General features: G+C 49.6%; 1 protein-coding gene across 2 annotated transcripts in view; it reads right to left on the bottom strand.

Annotated features, from left to right (window-relative positions):
• MCAM (melanoma cell adhesion molecule) overlaps positions 1-18,696 on the bottom strand; it is a 233,128-nt gene that overhangs the window by 75,535 nt on the left and 138,897 nt on the right. For both annotated transcript variants that reach the window (XM_078682178.1, XM_078682179.1), the window contains exon 7: positions 8,716-8,843. In XM_078682178.1, the coding sequence (XP_078538304.1) occupies positions 8,716-8,843 (128 nt within the window). The remainder of the gene's footprint in view (positions 1-8,715; positions 8,844-18,696) is intronic.

Here is an 18,696-nt window from a genome sequence, read left to right as displayed (position 1 = left end):
GTGTCTGAAGACGAACTGCGCGGAGCTGTAGAGTCCGCCACCTGAGGCAGGTTGTCGGCACCATCTGGCGTCGCCGGACAAGGGTCCTCCAAGTCACCCCGCACCAGAGACCGGAGTGGAGCTAGAGTCGGCCCGGCCCCAGCCGAGGTAGCCACCTGCGTGGGGGAACGAGACGGGCCTGGAGAGTGACACGAAGCCCTCTGCCAGAATGAGGCGGAGATCGCTCGGCAACCCATGTGGCGATGCCAGGGAAGATCTAACCTCCGACTTGCCCTCCGTCGAGGCAGCCGCCTGTAGGGAGGGAAGAGAGGTCCTCTCCCGGCCTTGACCTGGAGCGGGACGAGGAGGGTCCACCGTCCCCTGTGGCTCCGCACGGTCCTGCCGGCGCCATAGCGGCGTCACCTCTGCCTTAGACAGGACCACCTTGTCAAAGGACCGAGAGGGGCTCGAGGATGCGACCCGAGCCCCGGGGACCTCCCGCGACACCACAGGGACTCCCGCAGGAGTTTGCAGTGAGGCAGAGACGCCGTGGCCTGAAGGAGGTCCCCCAGAGGGGCCGCAAACCAACAGCACCACATCCTCCAAGCCTGGATTCGAACCAGTGGTTGCCGGGGCTGGAGCCACCGGCGATGCCACGGAGGGCCCTGTGCAAGGCGTGGGGTCCACCGACGCCCCAAAAGGGGACGGAGGAGGAGACACCAGCAAGGCCTGCAAAGCCGCCGTGTATGTCTCCATTTGGACTCTCGACGCCCCAACACCAGGAAACGGTAGATAGGAAGACACGCGGGGCGCATCACCCGCGGAGAGTCCGAGAGTCCACGCCCCCCGCAGGCCAGAAATTAGCCCCCGGGGACAAACTGAGACACTTACCCACCGAGGAGGGACGCTCACGTGACATTGGAGAAGGGCGAGGACGACGACCACGGCCGAACCTGAAGCCATCCTCCGAAGCAGACCGAGGGGAGGACGTCGACCTGGAGAGACGTGCCGAGAGATTTTTCATGCGGCGCTCCCGCTGCAACTTCGGCTTCAACTGTTGACAGGCCTCACAGTCTGTGGTGCCGTGATCCTCCCCCAGACACCACCTACAAATGAGGTGCGGGCCCGTCGCCGAGATAAGACGCCCACAAAATGTCCAAGTTTTGAAGCCCGAAGGCATTGGCACACTGTTCCACCAAAAAAAATGGAGAAAAAAGGGGCCCGAAACAGGCCTGTAGCAAGGACCGGATCCGCGTTGCACGCGGAAAATGAAAAAACTGACGTAGGCAAGCCGGGGCGGGTCTTATGTGACCTGGCTGAAATCACGTGCATGGACGACGCCTGGGCGGAGTCGCGTGATGTCGTCGCGCCTCCCCCCCCCGGCGCGCAGGGATGCTGTGGCAATAAAGTTTCCCGATCCAGTCTCACGCCTGAGAGTAACTCAACGTGAAGGAATCTGCGGCTAGTAGTCTCTATTAGATAGGGATGTTCCATGGGTGTTGCTGTGGAAACTGAAGCATTCCCAGATTTACAAAATTTTCTAAACCTTGGAATGCGTCAGAATCCTACACCTCCCCAAGGGAGGCATAAGGAGGCACAACCATGAGAAATGCTTTTGTTTATTCTTGTTTTCTCCTCTTTCTGTGTGTGTTGCGTCAGTCCCTCCCTCGGATGCCTCTGACCGCTGGATCGTAATCCGGCGGTCGGACCACTTCAATGGATGTCGGTGGGCTCACCAGCGACGGCCTTTCAGCAGCGGGCTCACCACCGCCTTCCTTTCAGTAGCGGGCTCACCAACATCGTAATTAGGGCCTAAGTCTCATTTACAGAGCATGCCTGGAATATGTGGAAATTATTTACTTCTAAAGTTTAGGATAGGTCTTGTTATCCTCCTGAGACCAACCTGCACACACCAGCAGCCCTACCCAAACACATTTTAGATCCACCCTGATAACCACTAGTGAATCATTGTGGTTTTCTGGCTCCAGGATCCGCAAATCAAGCTGCGTTCTAAGATGTTGGGGAACTCCTTTAGACTGTTAGCATGCCCATGTGCTCTGAGCTGTTCCCATTATAAAAAAAAATTACATTCACAAAAGGCTAGGGTGGGATCCTAGGCCAGCAACATCAGCAGAATAAGTGCAGCACAATGTTAATACTCCTAGCACTGAATGCATAGGTGTAAAGTTCCATAGCACAGTGCTGCCCGCAGTAATGATAAAATAGGCCATGTGTCCTAGTTAGTGTGTCAATCAATCAATCAATCAATCAATCAAAGCATTTATATAGCGCACTAATCACCCGGAGGGTCTCAAGGCGCTGGGGGGGGAGAGGGTACGCTACTGCTCGAACAGCCAGGTCTTGAGCTGCTTCCTGAAGGCGAGGTGGTCCTGGGTCAGGCGGAGGTGGGTCGGAAGGGAGTTCCAAGTCTTGGCGGCTAGGTAGGAGAAGGACCTTCCTCCTGTGGTGGCTCTTCGGATGCGGGGGACGGCGGCGAGGGCGTGGCTGGTCGATCGAAGTTGGCCTTTGGGAGCGTAGAAGTTGAGGCGGCTGTTGAGGTATCCTGGGCCTTGGTTGTGTAGGGCTTTGTGTGCGTGGGTGAGGAGCCGGAAGGTGATTCTTTTGTTGACCGGGAGCCAGTGCAGGTCTCTCAGGTGTCCGGAGATGTGGCTGCGGCGGGGGATGTCCAGGATGAGTCGTGCTGAGGTGTTCTGGATCCGCTGGAGTTTCTTCTGGAGTTTGGCGGTGGTTCCGGCGTAGAGGGAGTTGCCGTAGTCCAGACGGCTGGTGACGAGGGCCTGGGTGACCGTCTTTCTGGTCTCGGTCGGGATCCATCGGAAGATCTTACGTAGCATGCGCAGGATGTTGAAGCACGACGAGGAGACGGCGTTGACCTGTCTGGTCATGGACAGGGAGGAGTCCAGGATGAAGCCCAGGTTGCGTGCGTGGTCTGTGGGTTTGGGTGCGCTGCCCAGGGCGGGGGGCCACCAGGAGTCGTCCCAGGCGGAGGGTGATGATCCCAGGATGAGGACTTCCGTCTTGTCCGAGTTCAGTTTCAGGCGGCTGTTCGACATCCATTTGGCTACGTCTGTCATCCCTTCATGCAGGTTGGCTTTGGCTGTGGCGGGGTCGTTGGTGAGGGAGAGGATCAGCTGGGTGTCGTCGGCGTAGGAGATGATGTTGAGGTTGTGCTGGCGTGCGATGGCTGCGAGGGGGCTCATGTAGACGTTGAAGAGTGTTGGGCTGAGCGAGGAGCCTTGAGGAACGCCGCAGATGTCACACCATGCACCAATCTTTCATCAGAGCCTCAAAAATGCTTCGTAACCCATTCGTAATTGAATAAAATACCCTAGTTCAAAGTTCATTGCGCAAACCCTCATCTACGAAACATTGTAACTTGGGAGGCTGCAATAGAGGAACTTATATATTTTTATTAAAAAATATAAAAATAAAAGAAGTATTACTATTTTTTAACTTATTTGATAATTGAAAACGTTGGGGAAATACCTTTTCTGGAAAAAAACTGTTTTTTACAGTATTTTTGGAAGACACTGTTGATTACATATTCTGCCACCTCCTCCACCCAGTTCTGCCAAGTCTATGAATGTGCTCCTATTGCGTTAAATAACCTGACACTGGTTTCATTCATGTTCTCAAGATGTTTTCATCTCTTCATAAATCATCTGTGTTGATCCTCAACAATCCGGTGGTGAGGACAAGCAGCCATGGAAGGTTTCGCTGCTTGGTTCACTGGTGGGAACGAAGATGCCAAGAACTCATGGAGAAGGGTTAATTACAAAATGATTTTTTTGTTGATCCCTCCATTTGTCTACATTTCAAGAACCTTCTCATAGCAATAAGAAAGAGCATGTACTTGTCTGTGTTGGACAAAGGGGCAAGAGAGATGACAGAGACTTCTCTTAGCATCTACTCTCTTTTATACGATCTACCAAAGAGGACATCTCAGTCGGTATCTCCATGGTTGTGCAGGGTGACGCAGCCCCAAATAAAAAATCTTCCTTTCTTCACTTCAGATACCAAAGCAGTCATGGCGTCCCCTTTATGAACAAGTACTCCTGTTGTATTCAGTGGTTAAAATGATTCTTTGACTACAAAGATGAACTTTCTCTTAAAGTTCTCAAGCTCATCAGAGGGAATCTGTATGTTACCTATTACTTTTCTAACTAGGTTGAAGATTGCAAGTCTGCAGCAAGTGTGAAATGGATCTCTTACAGAACCACAGAGAGTAAAGGAACACAATGCTGTTGCCAGAAGCATACGGGTGAAGAATAACTGGCGCACCACGCCCTTCTTATCGGTTGCGTTTTCGGACTAGCTAATGACCAGACAAGGATTTCCTGAAAACCACTGTGCCTTGCCCTGATCTGTAGGTTTTTACTTAAATACAATTGAAATGTTATAAACAAAAGCCATGACCTGCATCTATTTACATAAAAAAATATATTGGTTATCTGTCAGATATGTTGGTTATTGATGCAAGTCTGCTCTATTTGCCCTTTATCTCGGAATGAGATTACCATTTCTGTGGGGAGGTCAGGGCGCTTCCCCGCATATTTATGGGCCGCAAAAGTGCCAATTTGTATATGGATAATGTTCATTGACTCACTCTGTTCTGTATGAAGCTTTTGTTTAATAAAAATAATTTTTATAGATAAAATTCCATTTCTTACCTGTCGTTCTGAGAATAACACTGTGGGTCAATTTCACAAAGTCACTTGCGCCTGTGTATTGAACGTACGTGTGCAAATTCACGTTTGAAATTCACAACATGTGAATTTCTCACCAATAAAGGGACTTAGTTGTACATAATGTTACCCCGGTATTGTGTATTACTGTACATTAGTAACTCCCCAGAGGTAGATACTGAGCGCTCCAGAGTGAAGGTGCCCTGGAACATTTGTGTGCATCCACAAACAAACATTTTTGGTTGGCTTTCGCATATTACTTAACAGACCATTCCTGCCCTGGACACAGGCGGAGATTAACTCTCCCAAGGACAAGAAAGAATCTGTATGTAGTGTGAGAATGGAAGGGAAACACCCCCAAAGTGGTGGGTTTTAGGGGAAGGGGGCTCCTCATGGGAAAAATAGTATTCTTGCAGAGAAAACATAATAATCAAACTGCAATTCCACCGGTGATAAGGCACTTTTTTAGTCACAGTGGTGAACTGTGCTCAGTTATGAATTCAGAATCTAGGACCCTAGTGTAATTTTTCCGATTCATGCCCATATATAGGTATAAATTACCCGATCCTTATATAGGCATAGAAATCATTACCATATTTAGACTGAGCCTATGCAGCCCAAATAAGGCATGGCTACTTCCACTTAGTTCCGAGAATCAACAACGATTTCTTAGAAAAACCCGCCTTCAGCAGCTAGGGACTTTCCCTTGCCTGAATACTAATTTATCTAGGAAATCATGGAGTTTTCAAAGAACTGAGTCTTTGATGACGTTATTATGTCCAATCATACATCAAACTTCAAGGTATAAATATGCCTACATTTGCCCAGACAAACACACAGTGATTTGGAGCAGTTCGACTATCTACTTGCCACGACGCGCCCTGCAGCAGCAAGTGCCGTAGGAAGCCGACCCTCCAGATGACGCACTGAGAGACGCTGTCTTTTCTCTTGCCGAGAAATCCAGCTCCAGTGTTTCCAGGCTACCCTTGCGGGTTGCTGGGATATCGAGTCCTGAGAGAGAGATACAAGACCTCCTTCATTCTAAAACCAAGGTACGGAGCTGATTAGACCCTTAGAGAATTCTTGGAATAGATTCTTGGCAAAGAATACAAAACTTAAGCTACACCTCACTTACTTCTTCCCTTGCACTAGACTTAGGTTAAGTACACCGGGGTAGGCGTATTTTAGAAGCACCAGTTGAGTACTTTAGTCATTATTTATCACTGTATGTATTTTATGTATTTAAGGTATTTTATGGCTTAGAAACCATGTCATGCTTTTACAGTATTATTTTATAATACTCTTCGTGCTGTACGCATTGTACTTTATAACCAGTATTACGATTGTAGCAGTACATTTCTTATGCTTGAGAAAGAAGACTGTAAATACTTTTTATTGAAAACGTCCGTCTCTATTTCTCAGCACCTCTGGTGAAACGAAGCATGCACGATTGACTGAGTAAAATAGCTATCTATTGTTTCCGCGACTGAGATTGATTTCTTATTCTTGGGAAACAAATTGTCATGTTTATGCGGTTGTCAGAAACTAATCCCTTCTTGTGAATTCGAGAAAGTTTCTAGTGACCTCTGAGCTAGCTGGCACTCACAATTAAGTTTAATATATTCGGTAGAGACCTAGTCGACAGCAGTCCTACGTCTAAACTACAGGATAAATTATTCCAAAGCACAGAGCCTATTGGGAATATAGGAACTACACTACACGAGGACAAAGAAAACATTCCCAATCCTCATTGAGGAGCAACAGAGCCTGTCGTTTTTGCCACATTTTTCCACGAAATGACAAAATACATGGACTGGAGGGTTGTGTAAGTGGGGTGAAAAGCGCCTGAGATGGCAGTGCACAATGAAGTGTGGATGTGCTCTCTTGGCAGGCGTGCAGTGCAAGCAGTCTGGGTGAATTGTTTAATACATTCTGCAGTAAGCTGTAAGGAGGCTGCTAAGGTGTGTCACTTTATTGGTGTTTGCCAAGCACACATTGTGCCACTGGCATGGCTTGGGAGTGCTTGCAGCTGTCCTTAGTCTTTCCACATGGAGTGAGGGCTCCCATGGCAGAACGGATATGAAGCATGCATTTTATGATGGGAGAAGTATCATAGAAGGGCTCTAAGCAAATGGCAATGTGGCAAATGTCACAGAGGCCTCTAAGCAATACCAGTATTGCATATGGCACAGGGGCAACTAAGCAACAGCTGAGTGACATATGTCACAAGGGCCAGTAAGCAATAGCAGTGTGTCACTGGGGCCTGTAAGCAATAGCTGTGTGGCATATGTCACTGGGGTCTGTAAGCAAAAGCAGTGTGTCACTGGGGCCTGTAAGCAATAGTAGTGTGTCACTGTGGCCTGTACGCAATAGCAGTGTGGCATATGTCACTGGGGCCTGTAAGCAATAGCAGTGTGGCATATGTCACTGGGGCCTGTAAGCAATAGCAGTGGGCCATATGTCACTGGGGCCTGTAAGCAATAGCAGTGTGGCATATGTCACTGGGGCCTGTAAGCAATAGCAGTGTGTCACTGGGGCCTGTAAGCAATAGCAGTGTGTCACTGGGGCCTGTAAGCAATAGCAGTGTGTCACTGGGGCCTGTAAGCAATAGCAGTGTGGAATATGTAACTGGGGCCTGTAAGCAATAGCAGTGTGGCATATGTCACTGGGGCCAGTAAGCAATAGCAGTGTGTCACTGGGGCCTGTAAGCAATAGTAGTGTGTCACTTGGGCCTGTAAGCAATAGCAGTGTGTCACTGGGGCCTGTAAGCTATAGCAGTGTGGCATATGTCACTGGGGCCTGTAAGCAATAGTAGTGTGTCATATGTCACTGGGGCCAGTAAGCAATAGCAGTGTGTCACTGGGGCCTGTAAGCAATAGCAGTGTGTCACTGGGGCCTCTAAGCAATGGCAGTGTGTCACGGGGGCCTGTAAGCAATAGCAGTGTGGCATATGTCACTGGGGCCTGTAAGCAAATGCAGTGTGGGATATGTAAGCAATAGCAGTGTGTGATATGTCACAGGGAGCCTGAAATCAATAGCAGTGAGGTATTTGAGGTGTGGGTGTAAGCAGTGCATGTGACTCAAAAAGGGTTGGGAGTGTAAATGAGATTTGTGTGGAGAGGGATGAGGTGGAATTGGTGGGTGGGTATGTAGGTAGTGTGTAGTCTGCGTGTGTCTGAGCAGTGTGTGATGCAGATGTATAAGCATTTTGAGGTAGGCTTATAAGGGTTTTGTGAGATGGGTGGGCAATCAATCTCTGAGGCAGTTGTGTAAGCATCGTGCGAAGTCCAAGTGTAAACAGTGCATCAGGTGGGGGTGCAAATACTGGTGCACGTAAAATGTGACATGTGGGCAAGGATGTGTGAGGCAGGTAAGTAAGCAGTTTGAGAGGCGGGTTAAAGCGTGTATGTTGGCTGAGTAAGCATGTTTGAGGCTGGTGTGGAAGCAGTTTGTGCGATGGAAATGCAGGGTGTAAAGTGGGCTGATAGTGGGAAAGGTGTATGGAATAAAATGATTAGGGCCTTAAAAGTAGGAATGAAGAAATGTGCTGTACCAGGAACTCTATCCACAAATAATGTGTGTGAAAGAGAAATAAAAGCAGAGATTCTGGTGGGACATTTTTCTGTGTTTACCTTTGCACAGGCACTGTGCGTAGACTCATCTGTGTATGTGAATACTCGTGCAGGCTGTGCGCACACACACACATACACGGTAGATTGTTCACTGTCTTGACAGACACCTGTTCTTGGACATATGTGCATGTGTGTATCACGGCTGGACTGGGAACTGAAAGTACCACTAGTTGAAAGCACCACTCCCGCCTCGCCGCTGCAGCTTTTGTGACAGTGGGCCGATATTGCAACTATGCTGCAAAACCGCCCTCCCTAACAAGAACGACCTCCCAGGGGTCCAAAACCGGCCCCCAACCTGGCGGCCCACCAGGAAAACGCCTGATGCCCGCTTCGGCCAATCCGGCCCTGGTGTGTATGCATGCCCTTGTCTTATACGTGCCTTTCCCTTACACACTCACCCAGACTCGGTGAAATGAATATTGTGGGGCAGGATTGCCATCACCTTCACAAACCATGGTCACAGTGTCCCCTTCTTTCACCGGCTCCTGGGGAGACTCCATGGTGAGGGTTACCGTCTCTGTTGGGTCTGGAGGAGTAGGAAAAAGAACGAATAAAGGCCCAAGCAACTCACAACCGTATATTCAAAATACATTGTTGTTGATTTATTACACTGTGTTTGATACCACTTAAACATGAACCAGGACACATACATTGGTGCACATGCACAGAGGGTCACAAGCACCTATGCCTGCTTAAACACTCTGGGCCTCATTTACGATGATTAGGTGTAGGGCAGCGCTGCAAGTCTTTTTGCTACAAATCGAAAGGGCAGGAAGCACCATATTTACGAGTTACTGTGCATTCCTGTCCTTTCAGCCAGTGCACATTATGGTATCTAGCGCCAACACAGACACCTTTGCACCATGGTGCAAGGGTGTCTGCGTTGTTGGCAGGATTGTTTTTATGCAGAAAGGGACACCTTCCTGCCCAAAAAAAAAATCAATGGAGGCATTTTCCTCTTTCTATGTGTGCTGCAGAAAGCCATGGATTGCTTTTGTCCAGTAAGGTGTCCCTTCCTGCATAAAAACAGGGGCACCTTCCTGCATAAAAACAATCCAGAGAGGCATTTTCCTCTTTCCATGGAAAGTGGAAAAAAATGTGTAGAAATAAAAATATTTCTCCATGTTACACCTGACCTGGGCAGTCGTAAGATTTTGGCGCTGCCCCAGGCAGAGCCAGCCTTTGCTAAGATGGCACCCTGGGCGTGGGCAGAGCGAAATGTGATGCCCTTGCTGATGGTAGTGAATTAAATGAGGCAGCAGGGAGTCCCTTTTGTGTTAACTGGTCAGTACCTGGATGAGCAGGGACTGGCCCCTGAACACAAGCATCCCCGGACATCCCCCAGCTGACCTAAATCACCTATAACTTAGCTGCCTCATGCAGATGATGGTTTTGTTAATCTGGGTTAGAGGGAGAAAGGAGGGCAAGGAAGGGGGCTATATGGGGCCATATGATAATGAAGGACTAAGACCACTTTAAACTTTCAAATCAGATAGAAACGAACAGACAGGGACAAGGACAAGGCTGGAGCAAGATGAGAAGGACACTTTTCTTCTTTTTTTTTTTTTTTGTAAACCTTTATTTGTACAAAAAGGAAATACAAATCTGGGCCTACAACCAGACCGGCCGGCCACGATACAATAGAGCAATCCAAAAAAATACAGAAGAAAAATATACAGATACAATCAGGATAATATGCAGTCAATACAGTTCGAAAAAGGAAGGGGGGGGGGAGAATCTGGACGGCCCACAAACAGGAAGAAGGAAGGTTAATTTTTATAATATTACAATAAGGAGTATAACAGGCTCGGATACAGTATAAATGAATCCAGGTTCCCAGAGCAAACTATTAGCCATAAGAAAACTAAAGGGGCAGCAATGCGGAAAATTATCACTACAGTCTACATCAGTACGAAAGCAGATGCGGTTAATTCAAATCAACATACAAGTAGACTCATCGTGTGCACCTCTACCACCCAATAGCACAGCAGAGATAGGACGATGGAACCGGAACACTAACATCACTAAAGCCAACCCGTCATACTAACCCTAGGGAGAGAGAGAAAGAGAAGGGGAGGGGAAAGAAAAGGGGGAAAAAGAAAAATACAGACTGAAAGAGAAGAGCGCCGCGCCGAGACAAGCATCCCGTGGTAAGGACACAGAAAGAGCAGGAGTATTAGCAACAAGGAAGGGATGGGAGTCGGCACTGAAACGCAGCATAGCCACAAAAGGAGGGAAGCAGCAATCCAGACCCCATCCCTATAATACCACGGGAGGCAGGGACAGCCGCGGCTCTCCTATAAAGGGATACAAAAGGGCCATAGAACAAAGGAAAATAAACCGGGAAAGAAAACCCATCCCACCCATCCCACCCAGCACCCCTGCAGAAGGCTACGGCCTACCCCCCCAGCAGCGTGCCTGTCGCCCTAATCCCGAACCCGAAATGTAGGAAACACGAAAGAGAAAAAGAATAAGGAGACAAAAAGAAGAATAAGAAGACAAAAAAGATGTGAGGGAGGAGTGAAGAAGTAAAAACAAAATGGTCGGCCTCAGCCCTCCGCCCAACCAGTCAATCGTAATACGTGTAGACGAAAGCGATACAACTCGAGCATCATAAAACGTACAAGGGGGTCACCCACCGCACTATGCACACGGGAAAGCTCGCCATGGATATGTATACCAGCAATCCACCGGAAGCAATGTATCTCACCCCAGGCCTTCCTTAGCTACATGCAACTCCCACCATACGACAGCGAGAAGCGAACAATTCGGTGCAAGGCAATCACACGAACAAAAAATAGTCCGATGAAGACGTAGGCCAGGGTGGGCAATCCATAAGCAAAAGATCAAAAGTCCGGGTATACAGTGCAAGTGTCCCAACAATGTTAACAGGGGCAGGAAAAGACAGGAGTTCAGTCTCGCCGCTCGGGAAAGCGGGGGTTCCCCTGCAGAGCAGAAACACAACCTCATCAAGGCAAATAGATGTAGCAAGCCATCATGTTTCTCGGACACTCGAGTAGGATCCGACCCCAGAACGACATCCGGGCCCCCAAACTCCAAACAGTGAGGCGCAGGAGGTTCAGAAGTCAATCGTTCGCATACCTGTCGACGGCCAGTGGCAGTAGTTCTCAGCGCGGCCGAGGGGGGTGAGGCAGAAGCATCACCGAGACGAGAGGGGACCGTGAGAGACCGGCCCTCTAAGATGGTGGCGGACCGCACCGATACCCCAGAGGCAATGGGGGTCAAGGCCGCATGCAAGGACCGCAGTGCTTCCAGAACGTCACCGATTGTAGGCTCGCGCACACATGTCCAGGCCCCCGTGCAGTCCAGTAGTCCAGGTCCGCCGTCCGGAGGATATCCACGGTCTATCTCGATGGCCGCCATTTTGTGGATTCAGGCTCGTCACCACCTCCCACGACTCCCGGATCAGGGCCTCAGATGCGGACCTCCACAGAAACCAAGGGGGTGCCGCTATGGCAGCCTTGGTGCAGAAAGGAGAGCCGCCAAAGTCGGGTTGCAGCCTGCAATACCTTTGGCGTGGTCGAAGAGCAGATCCCGGGCGCGAGGCTCCAGGATGGACGGACGGACGGAGCCGCGGCAGGGGGGCCCCCTTCACACGAGCAGCCCTCGGTGCACCGTGCCCCACACCAGCTCCACGGCCGCCAAGGCAAGTCCGGATCAGGACCACCGGAATGTTCGCACAACGGTCTCCCGCCAGCGGCTCACGCTCTCGGCCGGGGCCGACGCGTACAACAATGCCAGGCTGGGTCCAATAGGCGAGGCCCCGGCTTCATCACCGCGGAGGCCCTGGTTCCTCAGGGGGCACAACTTCGGAGTCGCGGCACGTAGGAGCCTCCAGGTCAGACGGTGAGTAAGAGCAACACGTTGCGTTTCAATCTCTGCTCGAGTGCATCGTCCCGGGGCAGGATATATGGCAGGATTTGCGAGTCAGGCCGGAAGGCTGACGGAGCCGAGCTACAGAGCGACCATTACGATCGCGAGCTTGGCTCCTCCCCCGAGAAGGACACTGTTGTAGGCATAACGTTATTGCACACAGCTCCATGCGTCCCTCAGAATTTTGGTGCACTGGGCCTGGGCCCAGCTCACCCATGCTAAAGGCCGGCCCTGGCCACAGGTTTACGTGATTAAGTAAACCTTGGGTAGCGTCAAAATCCATGGGCGTTGCATGGGAACACACATCGCAATGCCCATGGAACACCTCCTTGACGCAGAGTAAGGCAAGGCAGCGACTTGCGCCTCTTTGTCTAACTCCATATCTATGAGCCATGTATAGTGGCTTTGCGTCGCATCATAGATATGACTGAGAGGCTTGCGCAGCCGGAGCGTAAAAAAAAGTGACGCTCGGGCAGCACAAGCCTATCATAAATAAGCCCCACAATAACAACCTAAATATACAATTAAATCCCCAAAACACGCGGAGTCCTGTAAACCTAAATCCGCTGTGACTGTCGAAGTGCACAAATATAAATCACAAGTCAACAAACGAGGCATGAGGCGACAGACCTATGATGAAAGCCTGGCTGTGCGTCACCTATTGAGTTGGAACTTCTCATATTAAGGGCATGCCTTCAAACTAAAGGACATCCAGAAAAACACACATTGGTGAAAGCTTTTGAGCTCGAAGTAGTCCGCACTTTTAAAACAGCATCCCTTGAGGCCTACAGCTTTATGTGTACACAACCGACTGATGGTGGACTGGGGTCTCTGGCAAAATGAATCCATGCCACGACGAGTACATTCGTGCAATTTGGTAATTCGTGTGCACGGTGAAAGCTTTGTCTATGGGACGACAGTGTCCTCTAGTGTCGTTGTGACGTACCTGCATCTATTTATGTACCGCATAACATTCTGTTTCTGGGAAATTCAGTATTCAAACAGAAATGGACGGGAGACACCTGAACTTGCACTTTTCTGTGAAGGAGGATAGGACCTGTGTTTTCATTTGGTGCTTTCGTCAAATTATATGGCTAACTTAAAAGACAACTCGACGTTTTATTTTCTGCGTACCGATACATTATCCCACTGTTTTCCTGAAGCTTTTCATACGGATATGATTGTGACTTTTGAAAACAAGAGTTTATTTTCTTCGGAAATAATCTTACTATTTTGGTTGAAGCCTGAAACAAAGGACGCTCCGTCTGCTAATGCCTTCAAACGCTACTGAAGATTGCCTAACTCTGGCGAGGGGTGCGCAGAGGTTACGCGGTTGGTGCTTCTCTTCCACTGGATGAAGTGGAGCTCTGCCAGTGCTTAAATTGGAAAACGGTAAGTGCCGGGGGCCAAAGCGTTGGCTAGAAGCCCGGCGCTATCAACGGTCGGGGTGCCGAATACCAAGGCTGCAGCCTAGTCTGGGTTTACCTCATGCTCTTTAATTCGCGACCCAGCTCTCCCTGTCTCTACGTCTCAGGTTTGCAGGTTCCTGCCTTCTGCCTTTGTGACGGCTTTTCCATCTTGCTCTTCCTCAGTTTGGCCTCATTGTTTGCCTTTCACTCTCTTGCTCTGGGAGAAAGTTCGATGAGGAAAAATAAGTGCGCCAAAAATGAGTGCCGATGGACCCTGCCTGCAACGGCGGCTCAACACAAGGACTGATCTGGGTTTTATTGTAAAGAGAGGTCGATCCAGCAGAACGTTCCGAAGGTTGAAAGATGCAGCCCTCGAACGCTCGTGCCTGTGCTGCATCAACAACCAAGAAGGTAATAAAATCGCAAATCCTTTTTCTATTTTCCAAGAATTAACGTCTTCTCATATAAACCAGCACAGTTCCATTTCTAAAAGCAATTCCAATAACGAAACCCGGTACATCATCAAAGGCGTAGATGTTAAAAATAATTCTTTCCAATCCTCAACAAAAAATGTTAGGATGCGCTTTATCAGACCATAAACGTACAACAGTATAACACTCTGTGGCTTACATCGGTAAAGCTGAACTTCTTCCTTCAATAATAACGAGAGAATCCGAAGGCACATTCAACTTTCAAAGTCTAGAAATAGATTAAAATCCAAAATCTTGAAATAAATTAAAATCCGCGTGGATCCTTCCTCGGATTATGTCGCCATTATTGTAAAGAGAGGTTGATCCAATAATCTTGATTAAACTCCTTTATTAGATGGCATAACCCGGTACAGAAGAAGTGCGGCGCAGCCACTCACAGCTCTCTCGCAACGGTATGAGGCTCCTGTGCCTCTCATTCTAAACTGACCAATACCCCATACATTTAATTCATAACACTACCGACAACTCATCGCGAGTCGTGCTCGAGCCAGAAACCATCATGGCTCGGGACACAACTCGAGACACAACAGGTTTCACTCAGCTTGTTGTTACTGTGCCAAGTGGCACACTGCTATACAGAGTATCAATCGCAACGTCCTCAATGCCCAGAATCCCCCTCTCTTGTGCATACAAAGACCCACAATTAAACAAAGATGTTTTTGTACTTACCACGCAGACAAACCCCACCCTTGACCAGTACAGTTAATCGTTCTTAAAACAAGTCTTTATTACACTCACAGAGCCACACCTACGCTCGGGCACACTGAAACATTAATTATAAATAACCTACCACGTGGACAACACGCCTTCCCATCATCACATCAGGCGGTATTGCCCCTTATAACAGTGTACTCCGAAGATTGTCCAACGCCAGATATGTGCAAGGGACGTCAGCGAACCGATCGGCGACCTCGCCTCTGCCACTGCGAACCACGTGTGAGAGACCGTCACCTCCAAGCACCTAAACAACCAGCACAAAGACATCCCCTGGATGGCCATCCAAGGAGGACTGCCAGTGAGAGCCTCAACCGATACAGGTCCTGCCCGAGAGGGTGCACCGCAGATGAGACAACCTACCATCTCTTCTGGGAGTGCGTGTATGGACAGGACCTGCTGAAAGCCCTAGGCACTGAGGCATGGAGCTTAGGACCTGGATACCTACATTGTGCATCACCGCGGACTCAGCGATGTAAGGTCTGTTCCCAGGGACACATGCACCAAGGGGACATCCAGGACTGCTGGAGGCTCCTATGCTGTTTTAGAGATGTTCTTCCATTTTCCAGAAACCGCCTGGTAGTAGGGAAGAAAGAGACATTGATCCTGCAGTACCGATAGATGATCCACAGCCTCCTGCGAGACTAAGCTGCACTGTATGGATCAGATGAAGACTGCGACAACAAAACCTGAGGACCCAAAGGGGTCCCCTTGTACCCTTACACAAGGGGTGGCCCAGAGGGGCTATTAACCTCTTTGTCCTTTTTTTCTTTAACCCGGGGACCGAATGGCAACAGGGTAGAGGAGAAGACAGATGAAAACAGGTGGAGTACATTTAGTTATTTACTGTAATGTATTTGACTGAAATGACCTTTTCCCTTCACAGGAAAAAGTTCAATGGGATAGCTTGTACTTGTTGTCAAGTTCGTTACCAATGACTTACGAATAACAAGGATTGAAAATGCAATAGGTCTCGCCTTTGATGAAGTTAAAGCCATTTGCTTTGTAATGGTATTGTATAGCAAAGCAAATGGCTTTAACATAATGAAAGGGGAGACCTATTGCATTTTAATGCTTGTTCCTCAGTGGTACCTGTCTCTGTCCTGTGTTTCCCCTCAGTGGTATGGCAGGGGTATTAATAAATAAATAAAAACAGCCCACAAGACCAGAAAATAGGCCCACAACAACACACAATATTCTGTAAGGCCAGCCCCTTTGCAACTGCTAGTTTGCCCATAGGGCAGCCCAACCGGTGCCCCCTCAGTGGTGGCTGACCCTGGCCTGTCTTCCTCCCCTCACTGGTAGCCAACACTCACTTCCAGAGCTGTCTCTCCCTAGCCATCTCTCTTTAGGTTTCCGTGCTCTGTCTCTTCCTGTCATTACTCTTGTCCTGTCGTTTGTCACAGGTAGGTCCAGTGAGCAGCAGACCTCGGTGGTGACAGTGAATGTGAGTGAGACAGCTGCTGTCTAGGCCTTGGGCTCGGCTGCCTCCGGGTAGCGCAGCTGGAGCTCAGCGCTGTCTGCTGGGCACGTGTTCGCCCAGTGCACCCTGTGTGCTCTCTGAGTACTGTGCTTCCGGCACAGCCCCGGGGAACCACTCTTCGACAAGGCCTGTCTGTGTGTGAATGGCAGTGGGTGCTCTTTCGGGGAGGGGCTCGCTCACAGTAGGGAGCGCTTCCACTCCAGGGGAGCACTGACAGCAGGGGCTCTCTCGTGGGATGGACGCGCTGAACCTGACACGAAGAAGAGTGCTGCAGGACATGACTTACACTATTAAACAGGAACAGACTGACAGCAGGGCCCTTCCCAAAGAGAGGGGGTCTGACTGAGGGTGCTGTCACGGCAATAGGAACACTGGCATAGAGTGCTGTCTTAGGAAGAGGAACGCTGACACTATCAAATGATGGCAAACCCAAACAGTAGCACTGACGCAGACAGGGAGGCACGAACAGAGAGTGCTGTCACAGAGAGGGAGATGCTAACAGAGTGCTGTCACAGAGAGGGAGACACTAACAGAGTGCTGTCACAGAGAAGGCGACACTAACTGAGAGTGCTGTCAGAGTGCGGTCACAGAGATGGAGACACTAACAGAGAGGGCTGTCACAGAGAGGGAGACACTAAAAGAGAGTACAGTCACAGAGAGGGAGACACTAACAGAGAGTGCAGTCACAGAGAGGGAGACACTAACACAGAGTGCTGTCACAGAGAGGGAGACACTAACAGAGAGTGCTGTCACACAGAGAGAGAGAGGCTCTAACAGAGTGCTGTCACGGGTGGGAAGCCCTGAGTTCAGGGGGTGCTCTCGCCAGAGGGAGCATGAGCGTTTGGGGGCAGCACCCTCAGAGAGTGCTATTGCAGGCAGGGGAGTACCGACAGAGAGCACGAGTCCTCTCAAAGTAAACAAAGCAACTTTCTAGAGTGTTTTCTTGGAATTTCTACCAATTTTCTTTACTCTGGATGGCGCCATAAGTTGGCAGGGTATGCTCAGACGTGAGTCCCTTGCTCACTTTGCCACTGGATTCAAGCAAGCCTGGCTGAAGACGGCTGAAATGCCAATAACCGGTCCTAGGAAGCTTGTTTCCGGTCCAGGGAAGACATGGCTTGGCAGTTCGGGCTGGACTGTTCCCATGAGTCACAGGGTCAGACTGATTTGCATATGGCCATGTTTTAACTGGGATGGCAGAGTGGGCTAAAGAACGGTGATGGATTAAACCCAGATCTTTTGAGTGGGTGTGAGTGTTTGATTGGTTCAGATGCTCCGTCCATCACCACCCCCTTTTGTACCGCTTTGTTCGCCATAAGTTGGCAGTTTATGCTCAGACGTGAGTCCCTTGCTCACTTTGCCATAGGGTTCAAGCAAGCCCGGCTGAAGGCGGCTGAAATGCCAGAAACCGGTCCTAGGAAGCTTGTTTCCGGTCCAGGGAAGGCATGGCTTGGCAGTTCGGGCTGGACTGTTCCCATGAGTCACAGGGTCAGACTGATTTGCATATGGCCATGTCTGAACTGGGGTGGCAGAGTGGGCTAAAGAACGGTGATGGATTAAACCTAGATCTTTTGACTGGGTGTGAGTGTTTGATTGGTTCTGATGCTCCGTCCATCACCACCCCCTTTTGTACCGCTTTGTTCGCCATAAGTTGGCAGTTTATGCTCAGACGTGAGTCCCTTGCTCACTTTGCCATAGGGTTCAAGCAAGCCCGGCTGAAGGCGGCTGAAATGCCAGAAACCGGTCCTAGGAAGCTTGTTTCCGGTCCAGGGAAGACATGGCTTGGCAGTTCGGGCTGGACTGTTCCCATGAGTCACAGGGTCAGACTGATTTGCATATGGCCATGTTTTAACTGGGATGGCAGAGTGGGCTAAAGAACGGTGATGGATTAAACCCAGATCTTTTGAGTGGGTGTGAGTGTTTGATTGGTTCAGATGCTCCGTCCATCACCACCCCCTTTTGTACCGCTTTGTTCGCCATAAGTTGGCAGTTTATGCTCAGACGTGAGTCCCTTGCTCACTTTGCCATAGGGTTCAAGCAAGCCCGGCTGAAGGCGGCTGAAATGCCAGAAACCGGTCCTAGGAAGCTTGTTTCCGGTCCAGGGAAGGCATGGCTTGGCAGTTCGGGCTGGACTGTTCCCATGAGTCACAGGGTCAGACTGATTTGCATATGGCCATGTCTGAACTGGGGTGGCAGAGTGGGCTAAAGAACGGTGATGGATTAAACCTAGATCTTTTGACTGGGTGTGAGTGTTTGATTGGTTCAGATGCTCCGTCCATCATCACCCCCTTTTGTACCCCTTTAAGAGTAGGGGCACTGACGGCATCTGTGGAGAGTGGGAGCAATGCGGTCTAGAGTGCGTTTTCATGGAACTGCTACCAATTTTCT

Source organism: Lissotriton helveticus, chromosome 3_1 (genome assembly GCF_964261635.1).
Source record: "Lissotriton helveticus chromosome 3_1, aLisHel1.1, whole genome shotgun sequence".
NCBI lineage: Eukaryota > Metazoa > Chordata > Amphibia > Caudata > Salamandridae > Lissotriton > Lissotriton helveticus.
The sequence above is the reverse complement of the archived record's forward strand: the minus strand, read 5'-3'. Positions and strand labels throughout refer to the sequence as shown.